This window comes from Pygoscelis adeliae, unplaced genomic scaffold, assembly GCF_000699105.1.
Source record: "Pygoscelis adeliae isolate BGI_AS28 unplaced genomic scaffold, ASM69910v1 Scaffold774, whole genome shotgun sequence".
In the NCBI taxonomy this organism is placed as follows: Eukaryota; Metazoa; Chordata; class Aves; order Sphenisciformes; family Spheniscidae; genus Pygoscelis; species Pygoscelis adeliae.
The window spans coordinates 11,180-24,488 of NW_008824610.1; the positions used below are offsets into that span (position 1 = coordinate 11,180).

General features: G+C 51.2%; 4 protein-coding genes across 5 annotated transcripts in view; all 4 read right to left on the bottom strand.

Moving 5' to 3' along the window:
- The window catches only part of LOC103915521 (E3 ubiquitin-protein ligase RNF213-like), a 5,023-nt gene extending 4,253 nt beyond the window's left edge, over positions 1-770 (bottom strand). The window contains exons 1-2 of the mRNA XM_009322354.1: positions 752-770; positions 503-594 (exon numbers count right to left, since the gene is read on the bottom strand). Of these exons, the coding sequence (XP_009320629.1) occupies positions 503-594; positions 752-770 (111 nt within the window). The remainder of the gene's footprint in view (positions 1-502; positions 595-751) is intronic.
- LOC103915520 (E3 ubiquitin-protein ligase RNF213-like) lies at positions 563-5,259 on the bottom strand. Of its 2 annotated transcripts, none has more exons than XM_009322353.1 (12): positions 5,174-5,259; positions 4,973-5,087; positions 4,549-4,729; positions 3,971-4,173; positions 3,667-3,768; positions 3,193-3,408; positions 2,730-2,811; positions 2,378-2,412; positions 1,554-1,648; positions 1,222-1,372; positions 960-1,129; positions 563-594 (listed from the first exon to the last, which is right to left on the bottom strand). In XM_009322353.1, the coding sequence occupies exons 3-11, from the start codon at positions 4,556-4,558 to the stop codon at positions 1,088-1,090; spliced, it is 936 nt and encodes a 311-aa protein (XP_009320628.1). In that variant the 5' UTR covers positions 4,559-4,729; positions 4,973-5,087; positions 5,174-5,259; the 3' UTR covers positions 563-594; positions 960-1,087. The 2 variants fall into 2 exon arrangements, with proteins under 2 accessions (XP_009320628.1, XP_009320627.1); XM_009322352.1 differs by having other exon boundaries at positions 3,971-4,179.
- LOC103915522 (E3 ubiquitin-protein ligase RNF213-like) lies at positions 4,604-8,332 on the bottom strand. The gene is made up of 8 exons (XM_009322355.1): positions 8,226-8,332; positions 7,475-7,668; positions 6,831-6,951; positions 6,356-6,456; positions 5,640-5,869; positions 5,174-5,261; positions 4,973-5,087; positions 4,604-4,729 (listed from the first exon to the last, which is right to left on the bottom strand). Exons 1-8 carry the CDS (start codon positions 8,247-8,249, stop codon positions 4,604-4,606), a joined length of 999 nt encoding a protein of 332 aa, XP_009320630.1. The 5' UTR covers positions 8,250-8,332.
- Positions 8,333-11,734: 3,402 nt separating this feature from the next.
- LOC103915523 lies at positions 11,735-13,128 on the bottom strand (the record flags this gene model as incomplete). Its single annotated transcript, XM_009322357.1, has 5 exons — positions 11,735-11,794; positions 11,863-12,200; positions 12,415-12,530; positions 12,947-13,030; positions 13,095-13,128. Coding segments are annotated over 5 exons (632 nt in total), but the record flags the coding sequence as incomplete, so codon positions are not given.
- Positions 13,129-13,309: the final 181 nt, after the last annotated feature.

Below are 13,309 nucleotides of genomic sequence, written 5' to 3' on the forward strand. Positions count from 1 at the left end.
GTGCAGCCATGGGGACCTTCATTCATCCTCTGCTCCTTGACAGAATGAAGGCTCTGCTCCAATTCCTGCAAGAACCCAAGGGTCGTTAGGAGCCACCCCTCGTTACCCAAGCAGCCCGAGGGGATTAATGGGTTCTTAGTGTAAAGAAAAGCAACAAGGGCTCTGGAGAAATGGGGGGCATGGTGAGAACTTGCCACCAAAGGGACAGGAGCAGAACTGCCCAGGGAGAAACCCACAGGTGATTCTCTCCAAGCGAGGAAACCCAACTGCTTTCCAAGGAGGATCTGAATCGGCATATAAAAAGCATCCAAGAAGCCAGCTCTCTGCAGGAGCAAAGCAGGAGACTGCACCAGGTCCCAGTTCAAAAAAGAGGGGACAAATCTCTTTTCTTCCACGTGGGAAGAACCCTGAGCTCAGATGTGTCTGGACATGGACGCAACCACCAGCAAAGCAGTGCTTTGGGTACACAGTACCTGCGAGCAGCAGCTGGGCGCAAGCATACCTGGAAGAAGGGCTGAGCCAGGGCTTTGAAGGAGGTTTCCCTTTCTTCTCGGTCCTTTTCCTCATGCAGGATGCTCAAGGCTACACTCTCATCTGTAGAAGACACAAAGGAATACGTGAAATTTTACCCTGTAGACCCTGGGGTCTGCCCAGAGCTTTGTTGGGTTTCTTGACAGCAGGGAGTAAGATGATGTAGAAATAAGAGGAACCGAGAGCAGAAGGGATGAACAGTTGCCTACTTGGAGCAAACTATCTCCCAGTTTGCTCATGTCGTCAAGCTGGTCTGGCCTGAGTGCTCTGAATGAGCTCACTGCCCTCACGGTCCTCCCTGTCTTCTCACCGGTTCCCCGGAATGGAGACTGTCCCGGGAAGGAGGAACCAAGGACACCAGTCCCAGTTAAAAACCAACCACCACGAGCCTGCCGGTGACCTCCCAGAGCTTCCCAGCACGTCTCTACCTGCTAGGCTGTCGTTGCTCAGGCGCTGTAGAAACAGATGGACAGTCAACACGGCATCCTCCGTGTTCCTAAAAAAAAGTGCCTGCCAGGCACGCGACGTCTTTCCGAAGGTGGCCCCAGAAGAACTATTACACATCGTCCGGCTCTTCTTTCATCAGGTCTAGAATTGCCTGAAAGACGGGGCAGGTTCCTCTGTTAGGCTCTCACGAAGGTCTCCTCTCAAGCTAGGCTGAAAAGTCCTCATGGTGTGGTGGTCGCTCACCTGTTTGTCAGCGTAGATCCCCAGCAGGAGGCATGAATGGAGCAGAGCTCTCACGAGATTGACGCAGGCAGGCGACAGGCACCTCTCCAGCTCATTTCTCCGCAAGAGACGGCTCGCCAGGATGTACCCTTTCTCCGTTCTATCCTCGGTGCTGCGTTCAGAAAGAGCAACTACACACCACGTCTTTTGCTAGGTCCCACAATGGGACCGTGGGACGCAGAGACCTTTGCTTTGGCCAACCATGGCATTTTCCCCATGCCCATGGCTCTGCGGGAGGGTTAGGTGGGTGGGTGAAGCCCTCTGGGGCTTCGGAGCCAGGAGTGTTGACTTACATCTCCTTCCGCATGAAGCCTGTCTCAGGTTTGTGGTTAGTTCCCCCAACGGCAGCACCACACTTGCATTTCTTCACTTCCATGGGAAGCCCACACTGCATTTGGACACGTGAGGGTGGAGCGAGAGAGAGGGTTGGAAGCCCAGCCGGGTGCTGAAGGCATCTAGCAAAAGCTGAGGGCACCCAGGGGGTTTCCACGTCCTCCACCTGGCTTTCTACATGGGGTCATTGCAACAGCTAACGAGAGGCAGGAGGGGATGCGTGCCTATGAGCAAACATCTCCAGACCAGCCAGGTTCTTCCTACAGTCAGCAGGATACGTCTAGGCATCGATTTGGGGATGGGACTAACCAAGACCTGGAAGCACCTGCTTCGCTCCACTGCTCCCACGGGGAGACACAAAATCCCAGCCCCTTTTAGCCTAGTGCCTTGCTGGGAAAAGAGCCAACCTGGCTGGGAGAAGAGCCCGCCTGGCTTGTAGAAGAGCCCGCCTGGCTTGTAGAAGAGCCCGCCTGGCTTCTGAGCCTTGCAGCTGTTCCTGCAGCTGAAGGACCACTTGACACAGAGGTGACATTGGAGTCCACATTAGGAGGGGAGCAGGGCAGCAGGAGGAGCATTTATAGCCGCCACCCAGTAGAAGCAGCCGGGCCAAGAGGCCAAGATGTGTTTCAGGATGGTGCAATGGGGATGGGCACCTCTGGGAGCCTGAAGAAGACCTGAGAAGCTCATCCCAAGCCTGGCTTTTTCCCGTGGAGGTGACAGAGATGCAATGAGAAGCGCAAGAAGACAGAGCTGCAAAGACCACCAGGCAGAAGGAGACACTTCCATTGGTGACAATCCAGTACGAGCCACACTGACAAGCTATGTGTGAAAGAGGATACGGTTAGTCAGTCATCTCCCACAAAACCCTCCGTGATGGGAACGTGGCCAGAAGCTCACCAAGAGGGTGACAGGCCTGGCTCCCACCTCCTGGCATACAGCCCCACCGCATGCCTCTCAGAGCTTGTCAAAAAGGACCCAAAGTTGCTCCACCCAGGTGGAGATCATGAACGACTCAACAGAAGGACAGAGATAGCCTTCGGGAGTCTTTAATCCCTTCCCTCCGTCCCCTGCCTGATCTCAATCAGTTGCTGGTGGGTCACCGACATGCACAGGCGCGAGATTCCCCCCACACTTACTCCAAATCTTATCCATCGCACCAATTTTCCAGTTCTTCTCGTCAAAAAGCAGGTCTCCAGGCATGGTGGGAAGGTAGGACCCCTTGAAAGGAAACACGATAGAAAGGGAGGCGTCGGGTAACCATCTTCCTAGCTCGCTTCCCACCTATCTGAGGAACAATTCTGCTTCTAAAGCAAGCAGTGGGGAGGAAGAGTCCGCCTGCGTGGCCACTGTAACCGGGGAGAAACTTCTGGTGAGGGAATGGGGACCAAGTGAGGGAGTGAGGGAGACCATACATCTCATCCACATTTGAAGTAGACCAGGACGGATGGTCGCCGTTATTTCTCAGCCCAAGGAACAAGAAGGAAGAGGAACAATGATCTACAAAGCAACAAGCTGACCAAAACAAAGCCTGTCTGCCAGGACACATTGTGCCAGGACAGTGGGGTGGAGAGAGCTGTGCACCTCGGCCTTGCGACTCACCTTCACCACATCAGGCTTGAAGCAGATGTTCTTGAGGAGGTGAGTGATGCGGCTCGGGAACAAGGCCAGAGTGAGCGCAGTGTGGAAGACCACCTCCAGCAGGCCTGGGTCTTCACCGTCACCCAAAGCATCCATGATCTTCTTCAGTTTGTCTTCCAGCAGCTCATCTGGGATGGACGGCAACCGGAGGATGGTCTCCATTTGTCTCATGACGGACTACGAAAGTTGAACAGAACAGATTTAAGTGAAGGCAACTGTCATGGCACCTCCCCGTGAGGGGTCTTCTGGCTTCACCACTGAGGTTCACTGTCCATGCAGTGTCCCATTTGTGTCCCCTGGCAGCAGGGAGCTGGCACAGCTCTCCATCAACACAGATGGAAACCTCCTGGAAACAGGAGGTTGGTCCAAGACCAACCAACAGTTCCAGACGAACAGCTGTGGAAACCTCCTGTGAGAGACACAACGGATACTCACAGTCAAGCTCTGGTTTTCCGTGGAATCTTTGCTCTTTAGCTGGTTTTGTGCTTTGTCCAGCACCGAAAACATCAGTGCTGTATTCGACCGGGTGCTTCTATCCTGAAAAACACAGATGCACTTTGTTATCCTAAGAAGCAAGCGGAAGGGCACAAAGAGGAGGTTGACTGCAGCCTATGGGGACCTGTCGTGCTCCTCAACCGAAAGGGAGCCCTGTGAGTCAATTTTAGAGGGCTCAAGCTCCGTGAATCCCATCACCCCTCTCAGCTCTGCTTCGGCACGAGGCTCTCGAAAAATAACCCACCTGTGAAATTTCTACCCCTTGGGGTAAAATCCACTTCTCCACCTGGAGGGTCTTCCACATAGAGGCGAGCCCGTAGATGTCACAGAGATTTCTGATGAGGAACACCTGAGGCCACGGAGTCGGAGCCTTCGCCACCAGCTTCTTCATTGCGTTCACCAGGTCTTGCTCTTTCTCATTCCCCTCGGCAGCGGGTGCATTGGGATCTGCAGCTGGCAAGGAGGTTTCTCATTATGCCCAGTCCCCGGTGGTGGCACGTCACACGTGTCCTTCACCAACGCAGCCCCTACAGCTGTTTAGGTTGCAGTAGGGTCTAGGATCCAGTAGGATCTTCCCACCACAAGTTGAAACATGGCTTCAAGCCAATGTCCAGAGGGTCCCTTAATACGTAGGGAAATACTTGGAGAACACAGCGAGTCTGGGAACTGAAGAGCTGGCAAGTTTGTCCAAAACAACTTCAATTTTCATAAAAACAGTAATTTTCCAGCAAAAACTTCCAAGGCTAGACCTTTTCTGGGCTTGTTCTAGACCTGCTGAGGGGAAGGCACAGTTTTCAAGCTACGCTAAGCAAAAGGACTCACCGGAAAGCATCCGTCGGCCAAGCACGGTGGCCAGGTGGCTGATGGAGAGCCGGAGCTAGGCAATGAACTGGAGGGTGTTAATTCTTGAGACCTCGGGCTTGCAGAAAGCGGACAGGTCTGCGGTGGCGAGGCAGTTTTCAGCAAGCTGGCTGACGTCTTCAGAAGAAGGATACGTAAAATCCTGCGAGAGGGGGAGAGAGAGAGAGAGTTTTTAAGAAACTGAAGGTGGGTTATAACTGAGGAGCTCCTCCTTCTTCCTTGTGCCTTCTCCTCATCTTCAAGGTGAGTTCCTCCTTTGGTTCCTCAGCCATAAAAAAATGTGGAGGGGGGGAGTAATTAGTGTGATTAATAGGTTTTAGCTGGGGTGGTGGCTCCAAGTTATGGTGTTTGCTGGGATTCCCAGTGCATCCCAACGGGCACTCACCTCCAGACAGTGCACCACCATGAAGCAGAAATGGTCCATCTTACTTTGGTTGGATATTATCTTTTCCTCCGTCTGGGACAGGTATTCTTCCAAGTGAACCTTGACGTTGTTGAACCTAGGGCAGAAAAGGGCACAAGAGCATCAGCATCCACGTAGCCAAGGGGTTCAGCAATGCGGTTTGGGAGCAACCTCGGGGCTGACCCGCATCGCAGCAGCAGCTTCAGGAGGGAGGACTGGACGGTAGTCATGCACTCTTCGAAGGGCGACAACTCGCTTTTCGGCTTGTACACTAGGAAGGAAGGATGACATCCGTTATTTGACTTCCAAGAGCGCAAGGTCAGACCCAGGTAGTGCAGAACCAAGCTCTTGTACCCTTTTCCCCGCCTGATGCTCAGGGTTGGGTTTGCAAGCCACAAACTGTATCAGTCGCTGAACGATTTTAGCAGATGGTGCCTCTCTGTCTCCCAAAAAGTACACGGTGATGAACTCAACGAAGAAGGAACTGCATTTCCTCCTGAATTTGTTGTGACAGGCGACAGCTTCCCTGGAGGCAAGAAGAAAACCGAGACTCGTGGTCAACCGCCAACCAAGGAAAGAAGCAACGTCCCTCTCTCTGCAGAGCACAGGACCCAAACCAGGGAGACAAGATGGCCATTTGTTCAGGCACCAGCATCTTCTATCCCAATATTTAACATGAAGACACTTGAGACAGGCAGGTTTTTGCCAGCACCGGGAAACCTCGTGGGCGTATAATCCTCCGGGAATTCCGCCTTGCAGATCTTACACTGCTTGTTCGCCCACTCCAGGATGCAGCGAGTGCAGAAGATGTGGCCGCAGGGCAGCTCCGCCGGGTCAGTGATCTCCTGCAGGCAGCTCTTGCATTCCTTCACACCCTTCCTGAGGGACACCACCAAAAGAAGAGGCAGCTCAGCGCTGCTGCCGGATTTGAGGAGGGGGGTGGCTTGGCTACTGCCTAACATACACCCTGGGGTGGGGATGAAGCTGGATGGGCGCTTTTGCCTAGCCTCACTGGTGAGTAGAGAATCAGGGTGACACACCACTGCTTCAAGAACCAGCAGCTTCTAAGCTGCCCGAGGCCCATCCCATCTCAGAGAGGTCTGTGGTGAGGATGGCTGGGTGAAGGGGATGGAGAGCCTGGGTGCTCAGGGGAGCTGGTTTCTTTGGCACCGCACCTAAAAGACGTTCTTCCAGAGATGATTCATCACTTCCAAGACAGGCTCTCACCCCTTGGCTTCATCAGTATGGCCTCCCTTTGGCCCAAAGACGTTCACCCCTAGTGCTGACGTATTTCCCCCACCCTTTACAAACATCGCATCGATGGAGAAGGACCCCAAAGTCAACTTTTTTCCGGCTCGGACTTACACCAGATACACAGCATCGGCATTCTCGTTGCATTTCTTCAGCACTTTCGTCACCAAATCAAAAGTCTTCTCCGGCTCAAATCCCGAGGTTACGTAGAGGCGCTGCAAAAGACAAACACACGGCGCAAGTTCAGCAACAACATCTCTCTGGTATGTGGAGGACGAACGTTAAGGGATGTCAGTGCTGCAGGGGCACAGATTTTAACAGCAGAATTAAGCAGATCCATGTATGGATGTCACTGCGTGGACCTCTGAGGGTAAGCGACCTGGAGCACCCCTTTAAAGTCTCAAGGAAGCCTTTCTTGAGTCTGAAGCCCTCATTTTGGATACTGAATCCAAATAGTGTTTGTCTCTTGGATGGTGTTTCCAGCCTTTGCCCACTCCTAAGCCCTCACTACAGCTGGGACCAGAGGTCTCCTGGAAGAGAAGAGCCCTCCCAAGCTTCACAGCCATGAGCTGCCCCAGGAAACACCTACATTCCAGAGGAAGATTAAATGCTTCACCACAAGCCTCAGGACTTTCTCCTCTATTTGTGTCTCATTGTGCAGCAGGTGGTCAATCAACATGTAGACAATGTTGGTGCAGGTCCAGCGATGTCTGTAAAACACACCCCCCCAAAGGATGCCAATTAGTTTGGACCGCAGACCTCCCAAGGTCCCTTCCCACTGGTGTTTCTGCGACTCATCCCAGGTAGCGTGCGGTCACCTGAGGACACAAGACCTTCTGACATAGCGTTAGAGGGAGAAAGATATGGCATGGTCCTGTCTACGCTGCTTGTTTCAACAAACCTTGGGCCAAACTGAAACTGCCAGTCCATTTCTGGGTGTTGTCTCTGGAGAGACCTACTTGTCCCACTCCAGAAAGTATTTTGGCACCGTCAAGCGTGCAAGGAGAAATGCCACCAGAACTAAGCAATTTGATCATGGTGAAAGATCCAAGACTTTTTTTTGGAGCCACTTTGCCACTGTCTTTGTGATAATGAGGAAGGACTGGGAAGGCGTGGACAGCTGGAGGACTCGTGACTCCGGCTCCCCAAGAGGAGGGTGGCTTCAGTTCACCTCACCTTCAGACGTCAAGAAGTTTGCTTGCACTACTGTCAACAGAGAGCAACTGAACTTACAACACACTCTCCAGGAGTTTCTTCTTCTTCTGGTAGAACTGAAGCTGGTAGTTGTCCAGACTGATCCACTCCACCCAGGGCTTAATGGACTTGACGCTTTTGAGCCACGCTACGCAGGCATCAAAGGGCAAAAGTCCATTTTCGGAGGGCTGCACTTTCTTCAGGAGAATGTTCAAGGCATCGAGAGTGGCAAACTGAAATGACATTTGCAAAGACAAGAGAAAGCTGGAGTCTAGGTGAAGAACGGATCTCGCTGGTGGATGGCACAGAGGGAAGGGATACCGCGTGACTAGATGCTGGTATGGCTTTTGGAGTAGTTGACAGGGCTAAGTTAGAAAGAAATGGACTTTTTACGGGTGAAGTGCTGGCATCTGTAAACCAGGAAGGGCTTTAATGAACCTAACTGCATCTTGGAGAACAAAGGATCTTGGGGTCGCCATGGGGAGTTCTCTAAAAACCTTAGCTCGGTGCTCCAAGCAATAAGCATCTTAGGAGGGATGTGGACATCTCCACGTGGATGTGGCAAGCTAAGGAGATGGAATACACCACTGAAGCGTGACACAACGAATCCCACCCACCTCTAGGGTCAAAGTGTCTAAGGGGACTTCAACGTAATACCCAGAGTGACACACACACAAAAGGATGTCTTACTAACTACATAACATGTAACTGAATGATCGAAGTTGTGAAGGCCATCACGTTCAAATGCCGTAGGAGAAGGGTTAGAGGGCAAACACAGCTCTTTGCTCACCATTTCTGGGGGGGTTCGTCTCATACATTGCCTGCAGCTCGCTTATGACAGCGTCGTTGCTTTTTGCTATATCAACGAAAAGCTGATAATCGTCTCGGAGGTAGAAATATTCCATGTGAAGCCAAATTGGGGAAAAGCTCATCTCCCCCCTGCCCACAGAGGAGCAGAGTTGTTCTGCGCTGGCTAGGAAAACTTTTGATAGAACCTGCAGGTAAAATGAAAAGTGTTGTTTCTGCTCAAAGTAAACAGCAAGGGGACTAAGGTGGGATGCTTACCACTGCTGTGGTATCTTATATGAGGTTTCCCCATCAAAAATAGTTCATAAATGGCATTAAGACCGAATGTTCGGAACAGTTGAGGAGCAGCCACAGAGCAGCACAAGGGAGGATTTATCAAGAACGTCAGATTTGGCCAGGAAGGCTAGGACTAGGGCCAAAGCTAATGCCAGCTGAAGACGGTGCTCTACCCAATCCTACTCACCTCATAGACTGAGAGATCTTGCCCAGGAAAAGCCATCCTGAGAAAGTCGCTGGCGTAATAGCGTAGCACGTCTGGATTGCTGCCATCTGGCATCAAGACGTTCTTGATGAAGCTTTGGTAGAATCTGGCCACTTCCTCTGTTGGCTTCTCGGGTTGATCTAGAAGGGACAGAGAAGACAGTTACGACCGCTTAGCGGAAATTGGGAGCTCCTCGTTAAGACTGAGGTGGACGTGTGGCCAAATGCAAGGCCACGGGTGAACGGGCACAATGTAATAGGCGATATAATGCAGAAGAGATGCACAACGCAGTTCTGGGTCATTTGAGTGAGGAACACAGCCCCCGAGGTTCCTCCTACGAAGGATGTGGATTTTTGGCAGCTTTGCTGGGTTAAAGCTCCCCCATGGAAACTCTGATGTCACCTTTCATATGGGAGACCTTCTCCCATATGTCATCCAGGTAGGCTTTCAAAACCCAACTGAAGGGCAACTGGGAGAAGAGGGAGGTGTTGGGGTCTTCGGCCATCGATAACACGGGAATCTTAGCATCTGCCGCCCTTGAATTCAAACAGCGCAGAAAGAAGCATTAAATCATTCAACAGACCGTAGGTGTCCAGAGATGGACCACCTCAGAGAAGTTCTCGACTCCCACTGATGTGTCTTCTCTTTAAAAGGGTTCAGAAACCTGGGGAGAAATTTCATAGGAAAGTCAGGAACAGGGAAAATTGGGCCAATTTTGCTGATAGCTTAAAATAACAGGGACGTTTTGGTGCCAGTGGCTTGACACCCAAGACCTTCCACGGCTAAGTTATACGCATCTGCACCTCAAGCATGAGCTACAGGTTCACTACCAACACAAGCGTTTACTCTCCTAAGGAAAACCACCTTACTGTGCATTTATACCCTGCCTCTTACTTCCTGGTGTATTTGATTTTTAGGAATGTTTCTTCTTGGAATATCTGGAGCCACAGTTCTGCGAGCGGCGAGCCTTGAGAGATGTGATCCAGGTTGTTGGCATCCACCACGGCGAGAATTTGGGCAAAGACGTTTGCCACAATGTCTTCCAGGTGCATCCAGAGCGCTTGTCTGAAAAAGGAGATGACGCGGCTCGTTACATTGCTTCCCTGCTTCCCACCAAGAAACCCTCCTCTGCCCGGGGACAGCATCGGTCTTGAAGACCCACAAGTCAACCAAAACAACCCAACCACTTCTGAAGACACCAAATGTGGACGTCCAGGCTTGACAGTAGCCATCCTTGTCTATGTCACAGTCCACCAACGTTGTTTGCTTCCAGACAAGCCCTTCCAAAAGAAGCTGCCTCAACAACAACAGTGCTCTTAATTAATTTTTTGCTTTTGAGACTGACTATGACTTTTCAGCAAGCCCCCACCTTCTTCTAGGATGATAAAAAAAAGCCAAACTAAAAAAAAAACCCCACACATATTTTGACACTTCTTGGTTGTCATGTCTTGGTCTTTAAGCAAGGTGCCTCATACTTGACACAGAGAAGTTTTAGGAACAGAATTACTTGGTATTAGGAAAGTGGCTCACAGCCAGCACTACCTGAACGATGTATCTTCCAGGATGAATTCGGTAGAGAGCGCCCTGCAGAAAATCCATCCCCTTGGCTCTTGGATGGGTTTCTCTCGTTCTTGTAGGAGGTAACAAATTCTCTTCTTCAGGATGGTCATAAAGTGGCTAGAAAGTAAGCACAAAACAGCGCTGGTTAAAACCCTCCTTGTGCTCATCTCGACTCTGTCAAAAACCTGCAAAGGATTTTGGTTGCCATTGTTTTTCCACTCAAAAATCATACCACCTAATTTTTTTTTTTGTTAATTAGACCTACACAGTAATCGACTTCCATCGGTAAGTGACATCCATCTGGGATCATCTACCAAGTCTGCAGCAAAGCTTTGTGGTTTAGTAGATTCTGATCATGAAGGACTGTGCAGGGAGGTGAAGGAGACCATATGCAAACCTCGTCCTCTGTCCCTTGGGTACTTCTCCACCCACCTTGGCTTTGAGGGACACCAGAACTGGTTCCTAACCTAGATGATGTCGTCTCCTCACCACACGGCTTGCAATGTGCAAGAAGGAGCCACTTCTAGTTCGCTCTGCTCACACGTACTGTTATTCTGAGCGTGGAAAAGCAAGTTGTGAAGGATCTTTATTCTCTCCGTTGGACGCTGGCTGTTGTCCTTCTTGTCCTCCAGCTGGATCGCAGCCTTCTGGATGCTGCCTTTGATCATTGAGTCGGCGTTGAGGAATTGTGGCTGGAAAAGACTGGTGGTCAGTTGGTTGCTTGATGCTACTTTGCTCTCATTTGCCGGGGGTGCTTGTCCTGGAACATCGATTCATCTTCTCCAGAACGTAGCACAGTGGGCTCCGAGGTCTGTACCCATCTTACCATCCCATCTTACCATCCCAACAAACCCCGGTTAAGCCAGTCCCCGGGGCGTGGAGGGCTGCTGATGTCCCTGGTAAGGGAAACTGCTTTGTTGACAGTGAGAAAAGGCTCCTGGTCTTGTCCCAGTCGCTCACAGGTGGGCTGGGAGACCACCACCCTACTTCACCCTCACAATCGGACCCAGGAAGACCTGCAGCTATTCTTTCCTGTGAGACGGTACCAGCCCAAGCAAGGCCCTTTAAAAGCAGATCCCAAAATGTCTGTTGAAACCCAAGCCAGGTCTTGCACAATGGCAAGCAACTAAAATGAGGGAAAAAAAAGAAAAAAGCCATACATTTTCCTCTGGGTAAAGACCAGACTCGGGGAGGCTTCCCAGGGCAGCAGAATTCTCTGGAGAACCTGAAATCACAATCAACCACACGACTCTGCTGTCAAAACACCAACAAGAGATACTTCCATCCACAGGAGGTGTCGGAAGTGCCTTGACAATCAACAGGGAGAAATAAAGTAGCACTGGGGTGGAAGCCACCCAACTGCTTGGTATCAGCTTCTTGATGCCAGGAGACCCTCAGGCTTGTGGAGCAATTGGCTGGCAACCTCTAAACAAGAACATGGATTCAAGGAGTCACCCAGAGCTGGCTTGCAATGATTGGTCGGACCATTTCTTCCCCGTTTGCCCAACCATCTAGTCGAAGAATGGGGGTCAACAAGCGCATGTTGACTCCGCACAGAAGTCTCCAGCAGGACAGCTACCTTTCCATCATTAACTGCTTGCTCCGCCATCACAGTTTTTCTGTCAGGAGGCAAAGGCTGCATTGCTATGAAGACCTCAAAAGCAGCAAGTGCCCCTGGGACCCACAGCTTGGGACCTGCTTGATCCAGATGCATTCCCATCCACAGGTGGGACATGGAAGCTGGGACAGTGGGTTTCTGGAAGGGACAGCAGTGGGGAGACGGTGGGTTTATGGTGAGGTGCTGCAGGGAGCTGCTCGTGAAAATCTCGGCAATGGTCATTTCGGAGAGCTGGCCGAGATTGGCCTTAAAGTTCTCTGGGGGCATTAGGTCATCCAAGTGGATGGATTTCCACTCGCCTGGAGAGGCAAGAGGATGGATCAGTCCATCTGCTCTCTTTTGGTGCATCAGCCATTTGTAAAACCAGTGAGCTTGGCTGCTCGGATTTACCAGCCAACCAGGGCAGGAAGAAAGCGAGAAGCGGAAGATTCACCACTTCACGTGCCTTCTCTGCCCATCTTCATGTTCTCATCCCACTCTTTTCCCAGCCCAAAGTAGTGAGCGTCACCTTACTGCTGTCAAAAGCCAGGTAGCTGCACCTTCCCAGGACCCGCGGGACTTTAGTGATCAGCACAACATGCAACAGATGGGGGCTGGCCGACCTCCTTCGCTCATCTGTGACACAGTACCTGGAAGCACCACCAGAAGGTCAGAGCTGGTTAATTCAGACTCGTTTGACCGATCTCTCCAAGCAACGACTGCATTTCCTCCCTCTATGAGCCCTTCCAGGGCTTAATCTCCCTCCCCACCAAAGGCTGCAAGCACCTGAATCCGCTTTCTTGGGTGGACGCCACCCCAAGAAGACATTCTTTCTGGCCACTGTTGGTACAACCTGCTATGACCACATGGGCAAATGAGACAACAGAGTCCAGAGCACAGCCCAGTTCAAGTCTTAGGGGGAAAAAAAGGCCAAAAGGCAGCACAGGTTTCTGAGAAGTATGTTTTGCCTCAAAGGAGGAGGAAAGAAGGGAGGAGGAAAGAACAAAGGACAACGAAGGACGGAGGAGGATGGAGGAAGAAGAAAGGACAAAGGAAGGCTGCTTACTTGGCACAGGCCAGGAGTCTTTTGCTGCTCTGCGGCTCATCAAAATGAAACTGAACGAGGAGCAATCTCGCTTCTTGCGGCTCACTGAAGAAATTCGTACAATGAAACAGCCTCTTTAAGGCTTTCTCTTAGAAAGGTCTCACCCCACCTCACCCCGAAGCACTGTGAGAAGTGGAAATCACCTGCAATGATAAAGAAAAATATCAGCCCACCTGAGGTCCTGGCAGAAAGCGTGTTCAGTGTCAAACTGGCTTAGGAAGAGGCAGTGGATTGTATCTAGGAGATTGAGTGTCTTCCTCAGCACTTCTAAATCCTTCTGGTTTAGCAGCCTGGCATGGGTGGAAACCTGCAGCAAAAAGGGAA

Excerpts from the sequence above, each read along its gene's own strand:
- LOC103915522 (XM_009322355.1), bottom strand. The coding sequence starts at position 8,249 with ATGAGACGAACCCCCCCAGAAATG. Across the intron at positions 6,952-7,474 it reads AAACTCCTGGAGAGTGTGTT|ACATCGCTGGACCTGCACCA; the intron begins GTAAGTTCAGTT and ends TGTGTTTTACAG. Across the intron at positions 6,457-6,830 it reads ATTTAATCTTCCTCTGGAAT|CGCCTCTACGTAACCTCGGG; the intron begins GTAGGTGTTTCC and ends TGTCTTTTGCAG.
- LOC103915520 (XM_009322352.1), bottom strand. Across the intron at positions 2,413-2,729 it reads TGCGATGGATAAGATTTGGA|CTTGTCAGTGTGGCTCGTAC; the intron begins GTAAGTGTGGGG and ends TTTCACACATAG. Across the intron at positions 1,649-2,377 it reads CGTACTGGATTGTCACCAAT|TGTGGGCTTCCCATGGAAGT; the intron begins GGAAGTGTCTCC and ends GTCCAAATGCAG.